This window comes from Leuciscus leuciscus, assembly GCF_965113295.1.
Source record: "Leuciscus leuciscus genome assembly, chromosome: 3".
Lineage (NCBI taxonomy): Eukaryota > Metazoa > Chordata > Actinopteri > Cypriniformes > Leuciscidae > Leuciscus > Leuciscus leuciscus.
In genome coordinates this window covers 68,281,986-68,307,555 of record NC_138727.1, presented here as the reverse complement: position 1 = coordinate 68,307,555, position 25,570 = coordinate 68,281,986, and the positions used below count along the sequence as shown (strand labels likewise).

The 25,570-nt window shown below is 43.2% G+C and overlaps 1 protein-coding gene across 4 annotated transcripts in view; it reads left to right on the top strand.

Annotated features, from left to right (window-relative positions):
* Nucleotides 1-22,837, top strand: part of LOC309495689 (integrin alpha-L-like) — a 34,267-nt gene extending 11,430 nt beyond the window's left edge. For 2 of the 4 annotated variants that reach the window (XM_082165485.1, XM_082165484.1), the window contains exons 12-31: nucleotides 15-157; nucleotides 920-1,066; nucleotides 1,488-1,679; nucleotides 1,868-1,998; nucleotides 2,254-2,402; nucleotides 2,482-2,648; nucleotides 2,723-2,845; nucleotides 3,001-3,071; nucleotides 3,209-3,350; nucleotides 5,329-5,427; nucleotides 10,342-10,424; nucleotides 10,571-10,651; nucleotides 10,858-10,936; nucleotides 11,031-11,135; nucleotides 11,216-11,248; nucleotides 17,632-17,745; nucleotides 17,822-17,923; nucleotides 18,117-18,137; nucleotides 21,416-21,526; nucleotides 21,616-22,837. In XM_082165485.1, the coding sequence (XP_082021611.1) occupies nucleotides 15-157; nucleotides 920-1,066; nucleotides 1,488-1,679; nucleotides 1,868-1,998; nucleotides 2,254-2,402; nucleotides 2,482-2,648; nucleotides 2,723-2,845; nucleotides 3,001-3,071; nucleotides 3,209-3,350; nucleotides 5,329-5,427; nucleotides 10,342-10,424; nucleotides 10,571-10,651; nucleotides 10,858-10,936; nucleotides 11,031-11,135; nucleotides 11,216-11,248; nucleotides 17,632-17,745; nucleotides 17,822-17,923; nucleotides 18,117-18,137; nucleotides 21,416-21,526; nucleotides 21,616-22,584 (3,062 nt within the window). In that variant the 3' untranslated portion in view covers nucleotides 22,585-22,837. The remainder of the gene's footprint in view (nucleotides 1-14; nucleotides 158-919; nucleotides 1,067-1,487; nucleotides 1,680-1,867; nucleotides 1,999-2,253; nucleotides 2,403-2,481; nucleotides 2,649-2,722; nucleotides 2,846-3,000; nucleotides 3,072-3,208; nucleotides 3,351-5,328; nucleotides 5,428-10,341; nucleotides 10,425-10,570; nucleotides 10,652-10,857; nucleotides 10,937-11,030; nucleotides 11,136-11,215; nucleotides 11,249-17,631; nucleotides 17,746-17,821; nucleotides 17,924-18,116; nucleotides 18,138-21,415; nucleotides 21,527-21,615) is intronic. The other 2 variants (XM_082165486.1, XM_082165487.1) reach the window with 2 other exon arrangements.
* Nucleotides 22,838-25,570: the final 2,733 nt, after the last annotated feature.

Genomic DNA, 25,570 nt, shown 5'->3' with positions numbered 1-25,570 from the left:
CTGATGATGTTCAGGTTACTCTGCTGTTCTGGGAATGAGAGGCGGCGTCTCTCTTCTGTTCTCTGGGGCGCCGCGGGCCGAACACAAGGGTCTGGTGACCCTCTTCAGCAAGAATGAAAGCACATGGACAGTGACGAAGAACATCACCGGAGAACAAGTTAGTGAAGAAGAACCCTCTGACACGATATTAACACTCTCCATCAGCAAGAGCAGGGCTTCCCAAACCCTACGGAAGAAGCAACCACTTAGAAACACTCTTGCAAAACCATTGAAACCATCTCGAAAACCTCACTGGCCACCTACCAACCACTCAGTACCTGCCTTGCAACACCCTAGTAACTGCCAAAAAACCACTTAGAAACATCCTTACAAAGCTCTAGGAACTCCCTAGAAACCACTTATAAACACCCTACAAGTTACCCAGAACATCAATCACCTAGCAACACTCTAGCAGCTAGTTAGCAACCACTTAGCAATGCCCAAGCTACCACTTACCACTTGTAGCAGCTGTAATGTTTTAATAATAGTACAGTCAACAGAATTAAAGTATTACATCTAGGCTATTTAAAAAAATTAACAAATAACTTATTCTGAATATAATAAATTCAACTGACCTCACATGATTTTTAGCATTTCTTAAGTTTTAATTATCAGTAATAAAAAGGTGATAAAAAGCAGTTCACTTAGGCTACATTAATGGCTCTACATTGGCATGTAAAACAAGGAAAAGAGTCAAATCATTTCTGCATAGACCGCTTCAGTTTCTGGTGTTCAACATGAAGGCAGTAAGTGTTGTGGGACTGTGTTTGTGAAGTGTTAGTGGAACATGTTGTTTTCATATTTCTTCTGTGAACATCATGCTATAAAGATCATATGCTAGAATGCAATTACATTAATTTTGATTAATTTTTGGCATCAGATTGGCTCGTCTTTTGGTGCGTCTCTGAGTCTGTTGGATGTGGACTCGGATGGAGAGTCAGATTTCCTTCTGGTCGGAGCTCCGTTATTTCACCAGTCTTGGCCGAGGGCAGAAGGGAGGCTGTACGTCTACGCTTTATCAGAGGAGGTATGGACAGATTCACAACATTCTCCATTAGTAAGTACAGTGTGGTTAATGTTCAGCACCTGTGACTGGAAGGTTGCTAGTCATCACCATTAAGTTTCTCCAGTGCAGCGATGGACAACTTCAGTCCTGGAGGGAAACTGTCCTGCAGAGTTCAGCTCCAACCCTGATAAAACACTCTCCTGCCTGGAGCTGTCTAGTTATCCTGAAGACACTGATTAGCTGGTTCAGGTGTGTTTGATTAGGGTTGGAGTTGTGGATAATGGCCCTCCAGGAATGAAGTTGTCCAACCCTGCTCCGAGAGGATTGCCATTGTAATAGGTTCCTGGTGATGGACTATCGCATTAAAGTCATGGAAATACATTGCACTGGCTCTGGTCCTCTGCAGACGAATAAAGACTCTGTTCTCTTTCTCTCTCTGTAGTATTTTCAGAAGACACTGAACGAGTCAAACACCGGCAGATTTGCTGCATCTCTGGCTTCTCTAAAGGACCTGAATGGGGACGGCCTGTCAGATGTGGCAGTCGGGGCGCCGCTTGAGAACGAAGGGGAGGGAGTCGTCTACATCTACCTGGGCGACAGGACACATGGAATAAACACCGAACACGCTCCTCAGGTGAGAGTCTGCTTTAGTTCCCTCAATCCCAAACACTGTGTTTGTGCCCAGTTTAACCCAGAATCCCAGATGAGCCCAATGTTCTCAGATAAACAGACAGACATGGCAGGATAAATGTGTACAATGATGAACCGCTTTAGCACAGTAGATCTGTGTGTGTGTGTGTGTGTGTGTGTGTGTGTGTTTAGCGGATCCCAGCACGCTCGGTTCTGCCCGGTCTGCAGCAGTTTGGAGTGTCTCTGTCCGGTCAGATGGACATGAGCGATGATAATCTGACAGATGTCGTGATCGGAGCTAAAGGGGGGATCGTGCTGCTCAAGTAGGACATTTCACAACACATTCACAAAATAATGGACAGATTCTCTGACAGTCTAAACACAAGGTCTCAGTTATGAACTCTGGCTCTGTTTGAGTACAGTCACTTCAGTGGCCAGTTTGTAAGTGAACCTTTAGTTTGGAGAATTAATGCAATGATTTGAAGAAACTAACTATCAGTTTGAGTTGGTCAAGTTGTTCTAGGCCCAGTTAGTCTCACTGTATCATTAGCTATTTACTCTTTTCTCTCTCTTCTCAGGGCTCGGCCTGTGATGTCTGTATCTGCGCAGCTCAGTTTCAGTCCCAATGAAATGAGTCTGAACGACTTTGAATGCCCGAGTGACAAAACGTTTCATGCGTTTAATCTCACTTCGTGTTTCACCGTGAACGAGCAGACCAGTAGCATTGGTAACGTCAAAGACATCTCAGAGTCTCTGTCACATGAAGAGCATGGCCTCCGTATGTCTTACCCTCTCATCTCTCTCAGGATCTCTCGAGAAGAACCTGAATGTTTCTCTGAACCTGAATGTGGATGTGATGAGAACAATCAATCGAGGATTCTTCGATCAGAGTGATACGTCGTCCAGGACTCTGCAGAAGTTCGTCCTGCTGGATTCTGGGAGCTCCTGTTTCGGATTCCCCATCTTCATGCCGGTACGCTTCATCTATCACAGCTTCAGCCAATCCCAGCAGCTTCGGTTTAACAGCAAATGTTGTGTTTGTTTTAGAGCTGCATTAGAGACACCGTGTCTCCGCTAAAGATACGAATGAATTTCTCACAAACCGAGATGCTTTCTGAAAACTCCACGGCTATCCTTGACATCCACAGCAGGACAGAGGAGTATGTCGAGGTGAGCTGAACTTCTGACATCACAATTTATACACTCTAGGCTTGTTAAATTCATGTCTTTCTCTGTCTAGAAATATCAGGTCCTTCAGCTTTTCTGTATGAAGTTTCTGCAACATTCAAAAGCTCTATGAAAGTTTCTGTTTTGTATGTGACTAGGTGCCGTTTCAAAGGAACTGTGATTCAAACAACAGCTGTGTGGCCAATCTGAAGCTGAACTTCAGTTTTACGTGAGTAACAACCGATAAATAAATCAGACATGATACTAATGTTAAACATCTGTAAATGCTTCTTATATTTCCATTCTTCTTGATTTGAAATAAACATGAGAATGTGATGAAGGTTCTGCGTTTGGTTTGTTCTTCAGGAACGACACGTTAGTGGTGGTGAATCAAGCTCATCTCACTGTCCTCGTATCGCTGGACAACCCAGGCGACGACTCCTTCAACACCAGCATAGTGCTGCACTACCCAGAAGGCCTCTCGCTCTCAAAATTTGACACCGTTAAGGTACCGCTCTCAACAGACAACACAACTGGGGATATTCTGGGGATATCTAATTTGATTTTATCAATAAATTCCACTAGAAACAAACCTTGTTGTATTATTTTAATTTAATACTGTGAAGCTGCTTTGATACAATCTGTATTGTGAAAAGCGCTATACAAATATACTTAAATATACTTGACAACTGATCAGATTTCATTCTGCTACTCAAATAAGTCTTGTCACTTTTAAGTATGATGTGCATATAGCTTACTGCAATTTTTAAAAAATATATTTCTGTCATGACAACTCTCGGGAGATTGGTATGGTAATAGAGATTGCAATGGTAACGGTAATGGATATGGCAATGTTGATGCAATTGGTCTTGGTGGAATAGATCTGCTATACTGCTGTAGAGCAAGTACCGAGCTACTGCGAATACATTCACAGACATTGTCTTACATGCTCAATGGGTTAGGGTTAGTAAACTAAACTGAAAACTCCCCCCCCCCAGTTAAAGGAGTAGTTCACTTTCAAATAAAAAATTCCTGATAATTCACTCACCCTCATGTCATCCAAGATGTCCATGTCTTTCTTTCTTCAGTCGAAAAGAAATTAAAGTTTTTGAGGAAGACATTTCAGGATTTTTCTCCATATAATGGACTTCAATGGCAACCAACGGTTTGAAGGTTCAAATGTCCGTCTCAATGCAGCTTCAAAGTCTCGGCACAATCCCAGCCGAGGAATAGGGTCTTATCTAGCAATTTTTTATTTTTTTTAATAAATAAAAAATATATACTTTATCTTTAACACACTTTAATGTTAACACACACACACGCTCACACTCACACATACACATATTACTCTCTCTTTTGTGTTTCGCCTTCCTCCGCTAACAAGTTCGTATGCTACGAATGATGTCAGAGAAACGTCAGAACTATAATCGATTATGGTTTATTACTGCATCGACGCAGAATCATCCACACATGCAGTCTGCGCATAGTTGTCTGCAACATTGAAAGCTCCGTCTCGGTGTTTAGCGCGAAAGCTCACGTGATTGCCGCCGGCTCGGGCTAAAATTTGTGCAGGACAGTTGTGCCGTGTAGCAGCTGCTTTGACGCGATTATCAGTTTAACTGACTCGTAACGTGTGCAATATCTCACAACCTCCCAAGTGTCCGAACTCGCACTGTGTACGCCCGCCTTTAGACAGCATATCCTCATAGCAATGACAACAGTCCGCTCGCTGCGGCATAAACACAGCTGAGTAAATGCTGCAGCTTATATGCTTAGTAAATCACTCCACAAGATTGTTAACGAAACGCTGAGATTACACTCTTATGATGCTCATTTGGGAATTAATAAGCAAACCACACAATATGTACAGAGATGAGGAGTAAAAGAGTGTGCACTTATCTCAGATGTTGATTTCAGATGCGTTCAGAAAGCGCGCTGCAGACTGCTAACTGCTAAGTGCTAACAGCTAACAGCAACACTACAGTTGTTTGTTTGCTGAGCCTCATTGGCCACCATGGCAACAGCAACCAATCAGCTGCACTATACAGATGATGATGCGATCGCTACTAAATAAGTTAAAGACCTGTTAGTCTGCTCCATCTAGAGTTTAGTGACAGATCAAATTTAAATTCCAATTTTGAAACTGAAACGGTGCCAATTCTACAATCTGAAGTATTCAGTTTAAATTTACAATAAAGATATCGGTCAAAGAATCAAAGATATAAAATAAGTTTCTAAATATCTAAATAATTGATGTTGTGCTGTTTTAAGTCTAATGCAGACTGCATCGACAAACATCGACCAACAGCTACAGACACTGTCGAGTTCTGTTGAATCAGTGTGTTATATGTTGCCAGATGTTTTTTGGGTCGTGGAATGTCTGAAAAGTGTCGTACTGTAATCTGGTGGTGATTGTCTGTGCTGTGTCTGTCGGTGCAGTGTGAATTGGCCTTTAAGGATTATGTCAATTGTGTGTGTGTGTTCAGCCCAGCCGGACTCGAAGCAGCTGTGGTGATCGTGACAGCGGTGCTATGAACAGAACCACCTGCAGTATCAATCTACCAGTGTACCGCAGCGGCACCACGGTAAAACACTCACACACACTGACAGACTGTAGTATCTTTCCTCATGTAAGGACAGATGAACGTGCAGAGGCACTTAGTTTCACATCTCTGTCAGCATGAGGAGATGAATGAACACATACAGTCACAAGACAGTGGCAGAACTGAAAAATATATCCTTATTTTACTTCAAAGGGCAGTTATTAACATTTATAAGGGGAGAGTTGTTTAACTTTATTAAAGCTATGTTTCATATTTTATGTATGATTCTTAAATGTAATCAATTACTTAAATTAAAATGCTGTTATAAAATGAAATTGGTATCAACATAATCCATGTTTGCGCTGTACAAGTGGCTCAGAAGTGGCATTTATATGTATTTACCCAGACTGTTTAATTCTGTTACGAAGTGGAGGACGCAGTAAGATCCATTTGCAGCTTTTATTAGAGTGGTCAGACAGGCAGGGTTAAACAACAGCAGACAGAACAACAGAGAGAGAACACAGAGCAGATCGGGGTCACAGGCAGAAGTCAGGGCAGGCAGCAAAAGGCAAAGTCCAATTAACAATCCGGGTAAAGGCAGGCAGAGAACAATCAGGAGTCGAGATACACAGTCCAAGGTCAGTAAATGAGAACAGCAAACACAGGAATAAACGCTCGGAATTGAAAGCCAGGGCAATGCAATACTTCGCAGAGAAGTGGAGTGTGGAAGTGGCTTTTATGTGTGTGAATGAGGTGCAGGTGTGTGTAATCAGTGCAGTGCAGGTGTATGAAGTAATCAGTCCAGGTAGATGCAGGATGGGAATTGTAGTCTGTGAGTAAATATGATAGTCCGGTGTGGAGTGCCCTCTGGTGGCTCTCAAGGGCACTCCAGCTGGTGACCGTTACATAGCCCCTCCCCAAAGAGCGGCTTCCAGACGCTCAAAAACTGTCCAGGTGGGAGGTGGCCCGGAGGCGGATCCGGGGGCGGGATGGAGGGCCAGGTCCGTGGAGCGGAAGAGGACCTTGAGACTGCGGTAATACAGAAGGCCAGAGCGGAGCAGGCTGTGCAGGCGACCAGGGCGGAGCAGGCTGTGCCGGCGACCAGGGCGGAGCAGGCTGTGCAGGCGACCAGGGCGGAGCAGGCTGTGCAGGCGACCAGGGCGGAGCAGGCTGTGCAGGCGACCAGGGCGGAGCAGGCTGTGCAGGCGACCAGGGCGAAGACCCTTCGGGCAGCCACGGCGGTGAAGACCCCTCGGGCGGCCAGGGTGGAGACGACCACTTGGGAGGCGACGACCCTTCAGGAGGCCAGGGAGGTGACCATGGCACAGGAACAGACCTTGGTTCAGGAACAGGAACAGACACCGGCTCAGGGACAGACACCGGCTCAGCGGCGGCCATCTTGTCCGAAGACACTGGCTCGTTGGAGACCATCTTGTCCTGAGACACTGGCTCGGTGGAGACCATCTTGTCCTGAGACACTGGCTCGGTGGAGACCATCTTGTCCTGAGACACTGGCTCGGTGGAGACCATCTTGTCCTGAGACACTGGCTCGGTGGAGACCATTTTGTCCTGAGACACAGGCGTGGAGTCGGCCATCTTGTCCGAAGACACAGGCGTGGAGTCGGCCATCTTGTCCGAAGACACAGGCGTGGAGTCGGCCATCTTGTCCGAAGACACAGGCGTGGAGTCGGCCATCTTGTCCGAAGACACAGGCGTGGAGTCGGCCATCTTGTCCGAAGACACAGGCGTGGAGTCGGCCATCTTGTCCGAAGACACAGGCGTGGAAAGAGGAAGAGGAACAGATTCAGGCTCAGGAACAGATTCAGTCTCGGCGGGACGAGACTCTGGACGGGCGGACGTGACGTGAAGCTCTGGCTCTGGCTCGGCAGGACTGACGAGAAGCTCGGGTTCGGCAGGACTGACGTGAAGCTCTGGCTCTGGCTCGGCAGGACTGACGTGAAGCTCTGGCTCGGCAGGACTGACGTGAAGCTCTGGCTGTGGATCAGGATCAGTGCGCTCTGAGCTTGACGGGACCAGCGGCAGCGAGGGCTTTGAACTGGGTAGGACCAGCGGCGAAGAGGACTTTGAACTGGACAGGACCAGCGGCGAAGAGGGCTCTGAGCTGGGCAGGACCAGCGGCGAAGAGGGCTCTGAGCTGGGCAGGACCAGCGGTGAAGGCTTTGTGCTGGGCAGGACCAGCGGTGAAGGCTTTGTGCTGGGCAGGACCAGCGGTGAAGGCTTTGTGCTGGGCAGGACCTGCGGTGAACACAGCTCTGGACTGGCGTGAAGTGCAGGCTCGACTGGACTGGCGTGAAGTGCAGGCTCGACTGGACTGGCGTGAAGTGCAGGCTCGACTGGACTGGCGTGAAGTGCAGGCTCGACTGGACTGGCGTGAAGTGCAGGCTCCACTGGACTGGCGTGAAGTGCAGGCTCCACTGGACTGGCGTGAAGTGCAGGCTCCACTGGACTGGCGTGAAGTGCAGGCTCCACTGGACTGGCGTGAAGTGCAGGCTCCACTGGACTGGCGTGAAGTGCAGGCTCCACTGGACTGGCGTGAAGTGCAGGCTCCACTGGACTGGCGTGAAGTGCAGGCTCCACTGGACTGGCGTGAAGTGCAGGCTCCACTGGACTGGCGTGAAGTGCAGGCTCGGCAGGAAGATACTCAGGCAGGAAGGTCTCGGTGAAACATGATTTATGCAGGATAGTCTCAGCGGGACGAGACTCCTGCACGATGGCCCTTATGGCAACACGTACTGACCTCAGCGGGGAATCGGCTACACTGGATACCAGTCCTGGACGATAATAGACCGATCCGGTGACTAGCTTGATGGCTGGCGTGACGGGAACAGTCTCTGGAAACGCCCCCTCAACAGTAGAGGGCTCGGGGAACTCTGCTAAGATGTAACGAGGCTCTGGGCGGTCTGCTGAGACGTGACGGGGCTCTGGACGATCTGCTGAGACGTAACGGGGCTCTGGAAAATCTGCTGAGAAGTGACGGGGCTCTGGAAGATCTGCTGAGAAGTGACGGGGCTCTGGAAGATCTGCTGAGAAGTGACGGGGCTCTGGAAGATCTGCTGAGAAGCGACAGGGCTCTGGAAGATCTGCTGAGAAGCGACAGGGCTCTAGAAGATCTGCTGAGAAGTGACAGGGCTCTGGAAGATCTGCTGAGAAGCGACAGGGCTCTGGAACTTCTGCTAAGACATAACGAGAGTACGGGGAGGTATAGCAGAATTCTGGTTCAACGGGTGTGGTAAGTTCATGGGAACCCTCATCCACAGGGCCCACAGAAGAGGATGAGCCGCTTATCCTCAGGGCGAATTCAATATATTGACCTAAAGTCCATTGAGGGGTGTTGTCAGGCATGAGATAATTTAACATGTCCTCAAGCCCATATCGGAAACTATCCTTTAAGACTGCATCGTCCAAGTCTACCCCATGGCAGAGCTCACAAAATTCGTCAACATATTCCTCAATGGATCGGTTACCTTGGCTGAGGCGGAAGAGGCTGATTAGTGGGTCCATGGTGGGTCTCGGTTCTTTCTCGGCTGCTGGATCTGAGGTGGCGAAGTATTCTGTTACGAAGTGGAGGACGCAGTAAGATCCATTTGCAGCTTTTATTAGAGTGGTCAGACAGGCAGGGTTAAACAACAGCAGACAGAACAACAGAGAGAACACAGAGCAGATCGGGGTCACAGGCAGAAGTCAGGGCAGGCAGCAAAAGGCAAAGTCCAATTAACAATCCGGGTAAAGGCAGGCAGAGAACAATCAGGAGTCGAGATACACAGTCCAAGGTCAGTAAATGAGAACAGCAAACACAGGAATAAACGCTCGGAATTGAAAGCCAGGGCAATGCAATACTTCGCAGAGAAGTGGAGTGTGGAAGTGGCTTTTATGTGTGTGTGAATGAGGTGCAGGTGTGTGTAATCAGTGCAGTGCAGGTGTATGAAGTAATCAGTCCAGGTAGATGCAGGATGGGAATTGTAGTCTGTGAGTAAATATGATAGTCCGGTGTGGAGTGCCCTCTGGTGGCTCTCAAGGGCACTCCAGCTGGTGACCGTTACAAATGCAGCTCAAAGGTGGCATATGCAGTTACAATGGCATAATTAAAATGATGAATTTATGTTTGAAAAATAACATTTTCAATATAGTACTTTGAAATGGAACAAAAACTTACATTATACTCTTTCGATCTAAAACTAAATCCGCCATTAGGTGGCGTCAAGTCGCTGTCTTAATGAGTGATTCATTTAATCTTTGATTCGTTCAAAACCGCGATTCATTCGAACCCAGCTGTGTTGCTAGGAGACCTGCAACGGTTCTGTGACTTTGTTTTGAACGACATTCGTTTGTGAAATAGATCAACATTAAATAATATTGTCAATATTGTGTTTAAAATATAATACATCTTTTTTGGAACTCTCATGTTATATTGCTTAAATAGATGTGTGTGCGTGTGTGTGTGTGTGTGTGTGTGTGTGTGTGTGTGAAGAGAACTAATACAGGGGCATTTTTCACCTAATATTTTGAATTTTGGAGCATTTGTGTTGATTTTGGTGGTATTTGTGAACGTTAATTTCCGCTCCTGTCACAGAGTCAGTGCTACTGGGTCTCGGTCACATTTAATGCCATATATTATGTCTTTCTCAGGTATTTTAGTCTGTAAAAAAATAAACATATATATATGTAAATCAAAGGAATATATGTGTAAATTACCTGTGAAACTAGTAACGATCCTGCGGAGATTCTCAGGGGAATAACGGCTGTTTTTGTTTCACGTGAACGCGCTTGCTCTCTGGTCCGCTCGCTTCTCTTAAAGGGACAGTTCACCCCGAAAAGGACCATTCTCTCTTTACCTGCTAGAGGTCAAAAATATGTGAGAGATGATAACGATGTTAATGTTTTTCAACCGTTGTCTTGGCAATGCTACCAACACCTGTGATTTCTACTGTCTTCTAGACTCAGTTTCTGGCAACCTTTCGTATGGTGAAATGGGATTACGACTGGTCCGACAGGATGGAGATGATGATCACCGCTAACAGGTGAATGAGGCTGAATTTGACAGATTTGTTTGTTTTCAGGGCTGTTTCATATCAGTAATGTTCAGCAGAGATGTGCGCTCACGATACAGGTTATGAAGAATGACTTAATGTTCAATCATGAGTAAATTCTGTATGTTTGTTCACAGTGATAATAATGGAAACACCAGCGGTGCGGAGGTGAGGAGGAGCGTCCCGGTTCAGTTCGCTGTTGATCTGGCGATCAGTCTGTGAGTGGCATTTATTTAACATTTCTCTTCTTCTGTTTCAGTTTGATCTGCTCTTCATCTCTGAATGATTGAAAACTTCTGTTCGGATCATTTTCTGTTCTGTTTTATTATTAGCAGTTAATACACTGAGACAGTAACATTATATTAAAATGACAGAAAACCATATGATTGACTGAGAAGTTATTGAGTTATTGTGTGTTTGTCAGAGTGGCTGAAGACTCTGTGACGTATCTGAACTTCTCTCTGGAGGACAGAGGTCCAAAACCTCTCAACATCGTCTACAAGGTCAGAGAGTCAAACACACATCTACAGCTTCATCGTGTTGTTTCTGGGCTTCTCGTGATCAGATTGCTGTGTGTGTGTGTGTTTGTGTCCACAGGTGGAGAATCTGGGTCTTAAAGGTCTGCCGGTGTCGCTCAAGCTCACCCTGCCCTGTCAAACTACACATGTGATTTTAACTCCTCAGATCTTCAGAATGCAGGAGGTGCGTCACTCGTTCATCAGCTCATACCATCAGACCAGCATGTGTTCTGCTGAATAAACATCTTCTGTTCTTCTCTACAGAACTCAGTGCCGTGTGGATTCATCAAACCGCAGGTAAGAGATCATAGACCCTTTTACAGCTGCTGTTGAAGTGATCGTTCACCCAAAACATGACCATTCTGTCATTTACTCACTCTCATGTCAAGTCAAGATACCTTTATTTATATATAAGAGCTCGCTTAAGTACAGCGGATCTAAAACATTTAGTGCTTTGTAATTAGCAAGATTTTACAATGTATGCAATGTTTAATAGTAGAGATGCATCGATTGATCGGCTGGTGACCGGAATTGGCCGATTTTCACGTGATCGGTCATGACCGGCGACTGGCCGGTCAGTCTGACATATGCCGATTTTATCCCGGTCAAATGCACTTGGGCGCCGCATGATTTAAATAGAGCAACATCAGCATCACACGTGCACACGAATTACAGCCATTTCACACTGCAAGCGTGAACGGTGCATATTTTTTTCGCCGTGCATGTAAATCAATGAGTGCATGCACACCAGGAGCAGGAGCAACGCGTGAGCGTCAGGCAGGAGCGGGGGTTTCGGCGGCGAGACTATTTCAGGCCTGATAGCACTCTGGCGCCACGCCGGATTTCCACCGTGTACAGACGTGTCTGCGAAAAAGCCAGGGGAAGATACCAAACTTGGGATAGAGGAGGTGAGTAGAGACAAAAAGCCCTTTGGAAGCTGGTGTCAAAAACTCCGGCAACCAGGAGCATGTTTCTGCACTTTGTGCGCAAGGAAAATATTATATGGAACTAGCAGGAAAAAAGTGCTGCCACGACACGAGTTATTAGACCCTAGTCATCAAGCAGCTGTAGCTCGTTGCCTGATTTGAGGTAGCTCGCCAACAGGCCGTTCACATATCACGTCTTTTGCGCGCTCAAGTTCATTCAAATGTAGGCGCGCTTAGGTAAGCGCACTCATAATTGAAGTGACGCGCTCGTTTTTTTCCTGGCGTTTTTCGGTGGTGGAAATCCATTAGCCACTAAAACTTTTTTGTCATTGTGGAGAGCGCAGTGCGAACCTAATTTTAACTATTAATATTAAAAGATAAGCTAAAGTGCATTGTAAATGTCAGTAATTTATCTTTTTTTGACTCATTCTTTTTATAAAAATTATTTAAAGTCTAAAATATGTGAGGTTTGTCTTTTTATTAAAAAAGTTTTTTGTCAAAACTTTATTTGAACTTGTACATGTTAGTATATAACATGTTGCAAGACACTTTTAAAATCTGGCTATCATTTTTAATGGTATTATTTTAATGTTTATGTAAACAAAAAGTGCATATTGATGCTTTATTTGTTATTTGCTGGTTTTCGACATAAAACTTGGTGAATTGATTTCATTGTGTAGTATTAGTACTTTTTGAACAGGATTCTGTGATAACCGTGATCATTTTTGTTACTATAATCATGAAATGAAATGTTCATGCCATTTCATCTCTAGTTATGATCAACTAAAATCAACTAATTATGTGTTTTTTTTTACAGTATTTTGTGCAAAGTACAATTTTCTATAATAAAATGATATCTGATTCTGTTCTTTTCTCTGACACGCGTTGTTGGGTCTGGAAGGTTACTAATGTGATTGCTTTATCTGTAAATTAAATTAATGCTTTTTCAATGACTGAATTCATTGAAATAAAATGAATTCTTTGATTTGAATATTTTTTGGCAATACGTGGTGTAGGTCTTAAATTTTAATCTTTATGGTCTTAAAATGTCTTAGGGCGCTTTCACACCTGAAAGTCCGCACCAAGGTCCGAACCAAAGTTCACGTTTTGATACATTTTATACATTCAGAAAGTTTTGGTTTGGTTTCACACTGCAATTATGCGAGCGCACTAAAGAACTTTACGTGACATACTTGCGTCCTGTCGTCATCATCTATGTAGGCTGCATCTTGACATTGATTGGTTTGTAAATGGACGTGCCGTTGACGTCAGCGTGTTGTCAAGTCGGCGGGTAACTTTGGCAAGAATGAATGAACAGACGCATAGGGGAGAGTGGGGTGATTTGTGCCAGGGGGGGAAGTAGTTCCACCCTTGTTTCTGGAAAACCATAGAAGAAATTGGTCATGTGACCACATATTTTGAAAAGCAATCACTTTTACTCGTCCTCCAAAGAAGAGAGACACATGGCATGAGAGTTGAGCACATTTTAGTGCAAAAAACTGTTTTTTCCCTTTCAAAGTAAAATTTCTATGATTAAGGTTTTTTGATTGTAGTGTCTGAACAATTATAGACAAGTTTGAAAACATTTCACACATGTTTTAGTGCTTTAGTAGTCTACACAATGAGTCTATACAGTTAGCATGATGTTAGCTCTTAACTGCTGGATCATGCTAGTTTTTCAAACTTGTGGGTCTGGGGTGATTTGTGCCAAAGGGCCTGGGTTGATTTGTGCCAAAGGGCCTGGGTTAAGTTGTGCCAGATCCAGACCACCTAGACCTACATTCTCACAGGGGATAATCTTGAGAAGTGAGGAGATGGGCATGCCTCATCATTGTTTGACTTAGGCCTGCCTGTTATTTGTTTAATTTAGCTAACACTGATTTCAGTTTTGAGTTTGCACTATGTTATTAAAGAGAAGTTTTATTCCATTTTTAAGTGGCCTATGTCACAATAGGATGTTTAGAAATTAGCCTAGTCACTTTATTCTTATATGTTACATAATTGACAGACAGCGCTATGTCAACAGGCATCCATTGCCAAAGCCTTTTTGTCTGAAATGATTCACAAATATCATATATTGTGTTGCTATGGTGCTCTAAATGGTTGCTAGGGCGTAGCTTGATAGCTTCACAATGATCCTGAGAGACTGATTGGTCGTCTGAGTAAAATGAGCCCACCCCCTTGTCTCTATGACACTGTGATCCAGAGTTATGTTCAATACAAAATCCCTATACAATTGACCATAGTAGGAAAACGCATGCTATGGTATTCCAGGGTGACAATATCTAAATAAACCTTAAATGAGTAATTTTGTATTGAATTTGTCTTGCTTTCATATAGCATTACAGTTCATAACATTAAAATGTTCTGTTTTACTTCAGAAATCACTGGCACAATTTAGCCCAATGTATTCCCCCAAAGGCACAACTTCCCCCGCACCAGGGGCAAGTTGTGCCATGAGACCACTTTTTTCCCAAGAGCTGTATTTCTGAAACAATTTATTTCAGATCCAAAGTTATTGTTCTCAGGGATGCACCACATCCTGAAATATATTTACATCCTTAAGTTGAAGCATAGGCGTCGATTTCGGGGGGGACGCGTACCCACCAGATTTCGTCATGAGTCATTTTGTACCCACCACTTTTAACTTCCGTCCATATTAATTTGACTTTTGGTTCGATTTTTTTTTTACCGTTTTCAGTGGTTGTGAGGAGCAATATGAGAGAGAAATTTGGTAATCATTGTCTGACCCAACAAAAAAACATTATAATATTCATTTTATTTAATTTTCCATGTTCGCATTTATGAGGGAAAAAACAACGTGTCAGTTCTCGGTTACGGACGTGAGCGCTCTGACAGCGGCACTAAAAGACTGCTTTAAAACTTTCACAGAGACCTCAAACAGAACAGCTGCCTTTCTTTAAAGTGAATTTCGTTTTGTATTAATTATATCTTAATTTTAATCAATGTTTCATGAACTAATGGATTTAATAAATAAGAAGTAAATATAGCAGATAATCACGACATGGAGGCGCCGGCGAGTGAACTGGAGTTCGTCTCATAAATGAACCGAAACTCAGCGTATAATGCACATTCACATTCACAGCGTATTTAGACACATTTAGACGCATTCATAATCATTACTTTTACCGGTTCTTTGTGGCAAGCTTTATGCATGCGGTCATGCGCTTGAGTGCGGCTATATTACGTAAACGCTCATTATCCTGTAGGCTATATAAGTAATTAAATTAATATAAAGGGGCGATTTGTCCACGAATGACTTAAATGAACAACTAGCCTACTAGTCGACTAGGAAAAAAAAACTTTTAGTCGGAAGCAGCCCTTATTCCACATATTTTCGAACCAGGCAACAGGACATCTGTGTTGAGCGAGCGAGCGGAGCGGAATATTCAGAAATGCGCTCTCCACTCACGAGCTCTGATCGGAACAAACCCGAACCTCACTGTTTGCTGAACTTGCGCAGAAACATCAAAATATAACCAGCTTTTTAAAATGGTTTTTAAAACTAAACACTATTTTAGCACAAATTATTAGCTTATTGGCGATTTTTTTTTATAATTATTGACAAAATTAGAATATAGTAAAAGGTTGTTTTTTTTTTGGGTGGGCCTGTTGAAAAGTGGGGCCGTGCCTGAGCTACAGGACATCGTCTTTCAAAACATAATCTGCGCGAAAGAGAGAAAAAAAATGAATGCGTCATTGTACCCAGCACTTCTGAAAATGCACTTCCGAATGCGTCTCTGTCCCCAGCACATTTCAAACCAAACTGACGCCCATGAGTTGAAGGCATTACTGCCATGGCCTCACTTTAAAGTCACTTTGAGTAAAAACTGGCACAACTCACCCCACTCTCCCCTATCGTTGCCACTACACTTTTATTATTATGGCATTACTCCCTGCAGCACCAACTAGTTGGTCGAGGCTAGTTCAAATTCGCCAAATGAATGTCCTCGTTGTGCGAACATTTTATCATCGCCGGCAGGATAAACCGCCGCCGGCAGTGTGTGTGTGTGTGTGTGTGCGCGCGGGTTTGAATAAGCTGGAAGAAACACTGTGGGCAGGACTGACAGATCTGCACATAAATATTATTCTTCAGTTGTTTAGGCAATGCGGGAACCACCGGAACTTCCTGTAAATGGTCTGAAAGTCCGAACCATACAGAAATGCTTTCACACTAGACACGAACCAAACCTTTGGTCAGTTTGATCCGGACCGAGACCACCTCTTTTCTTCTGACCAAATTTCGTCTGTTTGGTTCGGACCGTGGTCCGGGGGAGGTTTCACATCTGCAATTTTGATTCGGACCAAACTGAAAAGTCCGAAAGTCCGGACCAAACAAGGTAGGTGTGAAAGGGCCCTTAAAAAGGTCGTAAATTTGACTTACTGAAACCTGCTACTGTAATATAGGCTTGTATTGGGTTTGTTCATCTCATGTCTGAATGATGTCCATTTATATCCACAAAAGTCACCAGAATCTATCATTTAAGGGACTATTTATCAAAATGTTCTCCTAGGGGAGCACACCCCTGGACAATTATGTTGATCAGGGCATATATCTTGGCTTAGGGGATTTTCACCCCTATCACCCCTGCTATTTTTGCTGCGATGCTCACGCACAATTAAAGTGAAAGCACACTTTTGATGGACAAAATAAATATGATTTCATATTTGTGTCTAGTGTGTTTTAACAAGATCTGGAGTAGGCTATGTCAGAAAAGTAAAAAAAGAAAAAAAAAAAAATATATTTATAGAAAATTTACCCATTTAAACTTGTTTTTACTATTCAGTTTCCCAATCATTTCCCTGCACTTGCTCCACTTGCCCGAGCTCACCTCTCTGCACCATGTACAAGCGACAGTGAGTGCTTGTTTAGCCTGGCTGGACATGTGGCAGATGAGAGAAGAAATTGATATTGAATGTGAAAAGAAGGAAATGGTTCTTCCATAACATTGCACTGCGAATTTCCCACACCAGGAGTAATTTATATAGTTCTATATTAGTTATTAACAATATCTGTTAAAAAAAATTGTTCTATGCAAAATGTTCTATTAAAGAAAAGATAGAAAATAAACATTTGTCGGTGCTGTAAAGCGGTTAGAAAAAATTTAATCGGAATCGGCTAAAATCGGTATCGGCAGGTCAAACTCAATGAAAAATCGGAAATCGGAATCGGCCTAGAAAATTGTAATCGGTGCATCTCTATTTAATAGGGAGCCAGTGCAGCAGAACCGGGCTAATATGGTCATACTTCCTGGTTCTGGTAAGAACTCGAGCTGCTGCGTTTTGGACCAGCTGTAGTTTGTTTATTAAGCGTGCAGGGCAACCACCCAGTAGAGCATTACAATAATCTAGCCTTGAGCTCATGAACGCATGGACTAACTGTTCCGCATTTGTCAATGAGAGCATATGACGTAATTTATATATATTTTAAAGATGGAAGAATGCGGTTTTACAGATGCTAGAAAGTAGCTTAGTCAGTAGCTGAGGAAATGAAACTGATCAGGAAGATTATTTAAAAAGCAATATTCATTAAACATGTTTCGAACAACATGAGGCTGAATAAACGATGACAGAATGATCATTTCTGGGTGAACGATCCCTTTAAGATCCGATCTCAAGCAGTCACAGTAAACGCATCTTCTGTCTGCTGGATTTCATCTCTGTTTAGTTCAGTTGATTCTCTGGTTTATTGGTGTCAGTGTTTCAGTTCTCAGTGTTGTGTCGATGTTTCAGGACGGTCACTGCGGGAAGTTCGAGTGTGGTCAGTTTGATCTGCAGGAAGCTTCAGTAGTTCACTTCATTCTGACAGCAGACGCAGCTCTCCAGAACGTGAAGGAATACGAGAGCGTGAGTGACGAACACAGACAAACACCAGTTTAAGATGGAATAACTCTGAAATCAGACTCTGTTTCTTCTGCTGTAGAAATACTCCTTCCACGAGTTCAGAGAGGATTCTGTCTTGGACATCAGCGCCGAGCTCCACTACAACAGAAGCCGCTACAACCAGACGTCGACCGGCCTGAAGGTGATGAGTGAAAGAAATCTGTACCTTTGCCATAACTGATGTTGTGCTTGTGCTGATCAGCGCGTGATCGTCAGTGTTGGTCTGAACTCACACCACAGACCTGCAGGAGTCCATGACTGACGTCACTCTTACAGTATTACAGATACAGACACTGTTCCGTCATATTTCTAACTATCTCTTCTTCACTCTGCAGGACGACCCTCACACATCACAGGTATCTCACTCCTTCATCCATCATTTAAAGATGATCAACGTTTGTACAGTTGATCATCTCTCAGTCTCTCAGTGATATGTGTCGGGTCCCCGCTCTGATAACAGTAACTTTCTCAAATGTTTACAAAACAAGCGGGAACCCAGTGTGCCTGTATCTTTCTCTATTGCTGTTCTAATACAAGATAGAATGTCTAAGGCCTTCAATAGCCGTACAGCAAACCCATCTAATCTGGTGCCTATTACACGTGAAAGTGAGATTGATGTGGGGAAAAAAAGTACGACTGTTAAGTTAGCACTTTTAAACATTCGTTCACTTAAAAATAAATCACTTCTAGTTAACGACTTAATAACCACAAACAACCTGGATTTTATGCTTCTAAATGAAACCTGGCTAGAAGACAGCTGCAGTGCAACAATCCTCAATGAAACAGCCCCTCCTAACTTTACTTTTATGAGTGTCTGCAGAGCTGTTAAGAGAGGTGGGGGTCTAGCTGCTCTTTTTAAAGATATCTATCAATGTAAGCAAATATCATTTGGGAATTACCCGTCTTTCGAATATCTGGGTATTGTGTTAAAAGGTGCTCCACGCATTTTACTTATCATTATTTACAGGCCGACAAAATACTCTCCAGCCTTCACTGAGGACTTTACAGAACTGTTATCAACAATTACCTCAGAGTTTGACTGTTTTGCCATTGCTGGAGATTTTAACATTCACATAGATAATGCAGAAAACAATATGGCAAAAGAAATCAAAACTGTTTTAAAAACGTTTGATCTGACTCAGCATGTACATGGACCCACACACAATCATGGACACACTCTAGATTTACTTATCAGTAAGGGTCTAAACATTTCATTGATTGTTATTAAGGATGTAGCACTGTCTGATCATTTCTGTATTTTCTTTGATATATTGATCTCTCCTGCCACTGAAGCTAGATCTGTGTCTGTCAAGAAGAGATGCTTAAATGAGAACACTAGTGTACTATTTATGAAGGCTATATCTTTAACACCAAGCATATCTGCTGACTCTGTTGATTTTCTCCTTGATTCTTTTAACTCAAAAGTTAAAAGTGCAATTGATGATATTGCTCCTGTGAAAGTCAGGAAGAAGAGTGGCAGACAAAAAGCACCTTGGAGAAACTCAACAGCAGTGCAAAATATGAAAAGACAATGCAGAAAAGCAGAGTGCATGTGGCGGAAGACAAAACTTGTAGTCCATTATAACATCTACAAAGACAGCCTTCATGCTTTCAATATGGAACTAGGCAAAGCTAGACAGACTTTCTTCTCAAATATTATAAACAGTAATTTAAACGCACTCTTTTTGCTACTGTAGAGAGACTGACAAACCCCCCAAGCCAGATTCCCAGTGAAATGCTCTCAGACAACAAGTGCAGTGAGTTTGCTTCTTTCTTCTCTGAGAAAATCAATAATATCAGAAAGGTGATCAGCACATCCTTGAGTTGCACTGAGGTCAGACAGATCAAACCACCTGAGAAAGTAGTTACTATGTCTGACTTCAAAGAAATTGATGGTAAAATTTTGGAAGAAACCGTACAGCACCTTAAAACATCAACATGCGCTCTTGACACACTTCCCACATCTTTTTTCAAAAGTGTGTTAAACAGTCTAGAAGCAGATCTTCTAGAAGTGGTAAATGCCTCACTTCTCTCTGGGAGTTTTCCAAACTCCCTGAAAACTGCAGTTGTCAAGCCCCTCCTGAAAAAGAGCAATCTGGATAAGACCATATTAAGCAACTATAGACCGATCTCAAATCTTCCTTTCATAGGCAAAATCATTGAAAAGTTGTCTTCAATCAGCTGAACAAATTCTTGAGCTTGAATGAATCCTTTGACCATTTTCAATCTGGTTTCCGACCGCACCACAGCACAGAGACAGCGCTCATAAAGATAATAAACGATATTCGCCTAAATACTGATTCAGGCAAATTATCAGTGCTGGTACTACTCGACCTCAGTGCTGCATTTGACACTGTCGATCATAACATACTTCTGGACAGGCTGGAAAACTGTGTGGGGCTTTCTGGGATAGTCCTAAAATGGTTCAGGTCATACTTAGATGGGAGAGGTTATTATGTGAGTATAGGAGACCATAAGTCTGAGTGGACATCCATGACATGCGGAGTCCCTCAAGGCTCAATTCTTGCGCCACTCCTGTTCAACCTGTATATGCTCCCAATGAGCCAAATAATGAGAAAGAACCAAATTGCTTACCACAGCTATGCAGACGACACACAGCTCTACTTAGCCCTATCGCCTAACGATTACAGCCCCATTGACTCCCTGTGCCAATGCATTGATGAAGTCAACAGTTGGATGTGTCAAAACTTTCTTCAATTAAACAAAGACAAAACTGAAGTCATTGCGTTTGGAAACAAAGATGAAGTTCTTAAGGTGAACGCATACCTTCACTCTAGGGGTCAAACAACCAAAAATCAAGTCAGGAATCTTGGTGTGACACTAGAGTCAGACCTTAGTTTCAGTAGTCATGTCAAAGCAATAACTAAATCAGCATACTATCATCTGAGAAATATTGCAAGAATTAGATGTTTTGTTTCCAGACAAGACTTAGAGAAACTTGTTCATGCTTTCATCACCAGCAGGGTGGATTACTGTAATGGACTCCTCACTGGCCTTCCCAAAAAGACCATAAGACAGTTGCAGCTCATACAGAACGCTGCCGCCAGGATTCTGAGCAGAACCAGAAAATATGAACATATCACACCAGTCCTCAGGTCTTTACACTGGCTCCCAGTTAAATTTAGGATTGATTTTAAAGTATTATTACTGATATATAAATCATTCAATGGCCTAGGACCTCAATATATTGCAGATATGCTCACTGAATATAAACCCAACAGATCACTCAGATCATTAGGATCATATCAGCTAGAAATACCAAGGGTTCACTCTAAGCATGGCGAGTCCGCTTTTAGCTATTATGCCAGCCGCAGCTGGAACCAGCTTCCAGAAGAGATCAGATGTGCTCCTACTGTAGTCACATTCAAATCCAGACTCAAAACACATCTGTTTAGCTATGCATTTACTGAATGAGCACTGTGCCACTGTTCGTCCGACTGTTTGTACTGTACTGTATTTTATTTTTCTAAACTGTTTTAATTATTTCTTTTTATTATTTTAATTTCTTCTATGTAAAGCACTTTGAATTGCCATTGTGTATGAAATGTGCTATATAAATAAACTTGCCTTGCCTTACAGTTAGTTGTGATGAGTTTCTCTCTGTTCCTCTAAGATCGCAGTGAAGGCGGAGTTTGTCGTTCCACCCAGTCTAATGCTGATCGTGTGCACTGGTGCAGGGGGCGGGGTCATCCTGCTCATTATCATATTGATCCTGCTGCTGAAGGTAAGAACCAATCAGATCACCTCACACCTGATGTCATCATTCACCTCTCAAAGTCTCAAGCCAATCTGTTTATCTGTGTTTGTGTGTAGTGCGGGTTTTTTAAACGAAAGCGTCCTGTGGATGAAGATCTAACAGCGTTTGAAGCTCCTCTTTTCATTAACACGAATGCTGAAGAAAACACAGGAGACAGTGAGAACGACAGCACAGATCTAACTGGGTTTAGAGCCCTTCCTCCTCACATTTTCATAAATCGTAACGATAACACAGTGAGCACGACAGCAGAGAAAGAGAACGGAGTGACAGACAACACAGAGAAAGATGAAGATCTAACTGGGTTTGGAGCCCCTTCTTGCATTTTCATAAATCTTAACGATAACACAGTGAGCACGACAGCAGAGAAAGAGAACGGAGTGACAGACAACACAGAGAAAGATGAAGATCTAACTGGGTTTGGAGCCCCTTCTTGCATTTTCATAAATCGTAACGATAACACAGTGAGCACGACAGCAGAGAAAGAGAACGGAGTGACAGACAACACAGAGAAAGATGAAGATCTAACTGGGTTTGGAGCCCCTTCTTGCATTTTCATAAATTGTAACGATAACACAGTGAGCACGACAGCAGAGAAAGAGAACGGAGTGACAGACAACACAGAGAAAGATGAAGATCTAACTGGGTTTGGAGCCCCTTCTTGCATTTTCATAAATCTTAACGATAACACAGTGAGAACGACAGCAGAGGAAGAGAACGGAGTGACAGACAACACAGAGGAAGATGAAGATCTAACTGGGTTTAGAGCCCCTCCTCACATTTTCATAAATCGTAACGATAACACAGTGAGAACGACAGCAGAGGAAGAGAACGGAGTGACAGACAACACAGAGGAAGATGAAGATCTAACTGGGTTTAGAGCCCCTTCTCACATTTTCATAAATCTTAACGATAACACAGTGAGCACGACAGCAGAGAAAAAGAGCGGAGTGACAGACAACACAGAGAAAGAGAGCGGAGTGAAAGAGACGAATCCCAGTCCTGAACCGCCAAACACTGACAAATAAACCCACAGTTTATTTTCAGCAAGTAAATGAAGGTGAAGATGTTTGTTTGGAAGGATATGAATATTGTTAACGATCTTTAATGCTCTGTATGATTTTGTTTCTTGAGGATTATTGTGTGTTCAGTAAATTTAATCTAATGATCCTAAACTTGTGATGTAATAGCTAGTCTTGTTATTCTGTACATTCAAATTTTTAAAAGAAGTGAAATTAAAGGTAAATCATAATTCAAATAAAATTAGTTTATTATGTGTGATTTTGGTGGGTCTGTTTATTGTTAGACTGATGTTTTTGGCACTATCACAAGACGTACATGAAAAATAATGAACAAAATGCTTTAAAGGGGTCATATAATGGTACTTGCACTTTTACAAGTTGATTGTACTGAAATGTGTGTTGGCAATGCCTGTACACAACCATCATAAAATGATAAAAATCCATCCAGTGTTTTTTTTTTAATCTCCTTATATGTTTTACACTCTCTGAAATCAAGCCGTTCGATTTTGTGACGTCACAAAATCGACGCCCCTCCCACTATTGTGATTGACAGCAGCGTTTCAACACAGACCCGCCCTCGCTCGTGAGCGAGCTGTCTGTCATCATAGTGCATTGATATGCTGGAGAAGAATGGCGTCTAAGCGATTGTGGTGTTCTGTTCTTGGGTGTAATAAGGAACACAGCAGTCATTTAGATGGAATATTCCCAAATAGTCGAGTCCCAAAATAGATAAATAGCCCTGGATAAGATGCAGTAGGCATTTTTGAGGAAAAGTACTTCAAGTGTTGTTTCTATATGATTTTTAGGTGCTGAATCCATTTCTGCCGTATAACAAGTTGTAAACATCACTGTTTTGGCATAAACAATAAAAACAAAATGGCTGCCAAAAAAAAAAAAAACGTTTTAATGCATTTATTGCAGTTTAAACATTAAACATTATAACTAAACTATGCATTATCAGAATATTTAAACATGTAAACAATGAAAAAACAACATTAACATGAAAGGGACAGTTTTTAATGGCTGCTGGAATTATGCCAAGGTACCAATGTACACTGGGAAGCATATATCAGTGGAAATATGCAATTATGCCCAGCCCGAAGGGGGGAACTTGGAATACACATGACCCCAGGGGGCTGCATATTGAGAATCACTGGGGTGTCCAGCCGCAGGTGGAATATTTCAAACCCAGGGGTGGCAAGGTGGCTTGCCGAGGGAAAGACACATGCTCAGAGAGGCTTACAGTGGACTACACATGTGGGGGTCACCCAGAGGCCGTGTTAGGTGTCGCCCAGCCTGCAGCTCTACAGATGTCTGTTAGCGAGGCGCCATGCGCTAGAGCCCAAGAGGATGCCACACTCCGGGTGGAGTGGGCCGTCACACCAAGGGGGCATGGTTGACCTTGCTGCTGGTAAGCCAAAGCAATGGCGTCCACTATCCAGTGAGACAACCTTTGCTTGGAGAGAGCCTTTCCCTTCAGCTTCCCACCATGACAGACAAAGAGCTGGTCTGAGGTCCTGAAACACTGCGTTCTGTCTACGTAAGCATGGAGGGTGCGTACTGGACAGAGCAGTGCCAAGGCTGGGTCTGCCTCCTCCGAGGGCAGTGCTTGCAGGTTCACCACCTGGTCTCGAAAGGGTGTGTTGGGAACCTTGGGCACATATCCAGGCCGGGGTCTCAGGATCATGTAAGAGTTAGCCGGTCCAAATTCCAGGCACGCTTCGTCAACCGAAAATGCCTGCAGGTCCCCTACCCTCTTGATGGAGGCCAATGCAACCAGGAGCACTGTCTTGACAGGAACTTAAGCTCCACTGATTGCAGAGGCTCAAAGGGAGCACTCTGCAGAGCAGTTAAAACCACTGAGAGGTCCCAAGAGGGAACGAGAGGAGGGCGAGGAGGATTCAGTCTCCTCGCTCCTCTCAGGAAACTGATGATCAGGTTGTGCTTTCCAATGGACTTACCATCAACTGCATCATGATGTGTGGCAATGGCGGCACCATACACTTTCAGGGTGGAGGGAGACAGCCTTCGCTCCAACCCTTCTTGCAGGAAGGAAAGCACGACACTGATCGGGCCTTTCGTGGGTTCTTGAAGTTTAGAAGAACACCAGTTGACGAAGAGGTTGCACTTCAACGCATAGGCATGTCTCGTGGACGATGCTCTAGCGCAGGGGTCACCAAACTTTTTTCTCTGGGGGCCACATTATCGTTCCTGACTGTGATGGGGGGCCGGGGCCGGGTCAGCTATATAACAGAATTGTATGACCCAGACCAAAATGACCACCAGCAGGCCTCATTGTGTAGTAGAGATTACTAGCCTGGCACAGCCATCCCCACTATATCCACACTACTATCAACACTTGATTCCTGGCAAATATTTGTTTATCTTTACTAGTGGTTTGCAAAAGTTGTAATCGAGTCTTCACACTTTGTTTTAATTAAAGTTATTCTTCACAAATAATCGTTGGTCCACTGTTCTTTGAAAACTCTGCACTCTCTTTTAGGAGTGGAACGGTACACAGAAGTCACAGTTCGGTTCATACCTCGGTTCAGACATCACAGTTCAGTACGAGTTCGGTACAATGGAGGGAAAAGCAGAAACAAAAATGCAGAAGGCTTATGCATGTCTCAGGCTGGACCACCAAAGGAAAATAAATATCTTAAGTCTTGTATTTTTTTAAATAAGTTTTATTAATAAAATAAAGGTATAGAACCAGTTTATTTGTGCACTGACAATAGTTTTATATAAGTAGTTCATTAATTCAATTAATAAAAATACCTTGATATGTTTGGTAATTGTACCTGAATGAATTGAAAATTAATCTGCTACATTTCAGATTAATATATTTGTTTTCCTTAAAAAATTCATTAACAGTAACTTAAACACTTTGCAGTTTGAATGATGTCCTGCATAAACTAAATGACGGAGTATGTTTTTATGTTTCCACTGTTCGATCGCGCCCGCGCCTCACACACTCACTCACTCACACACA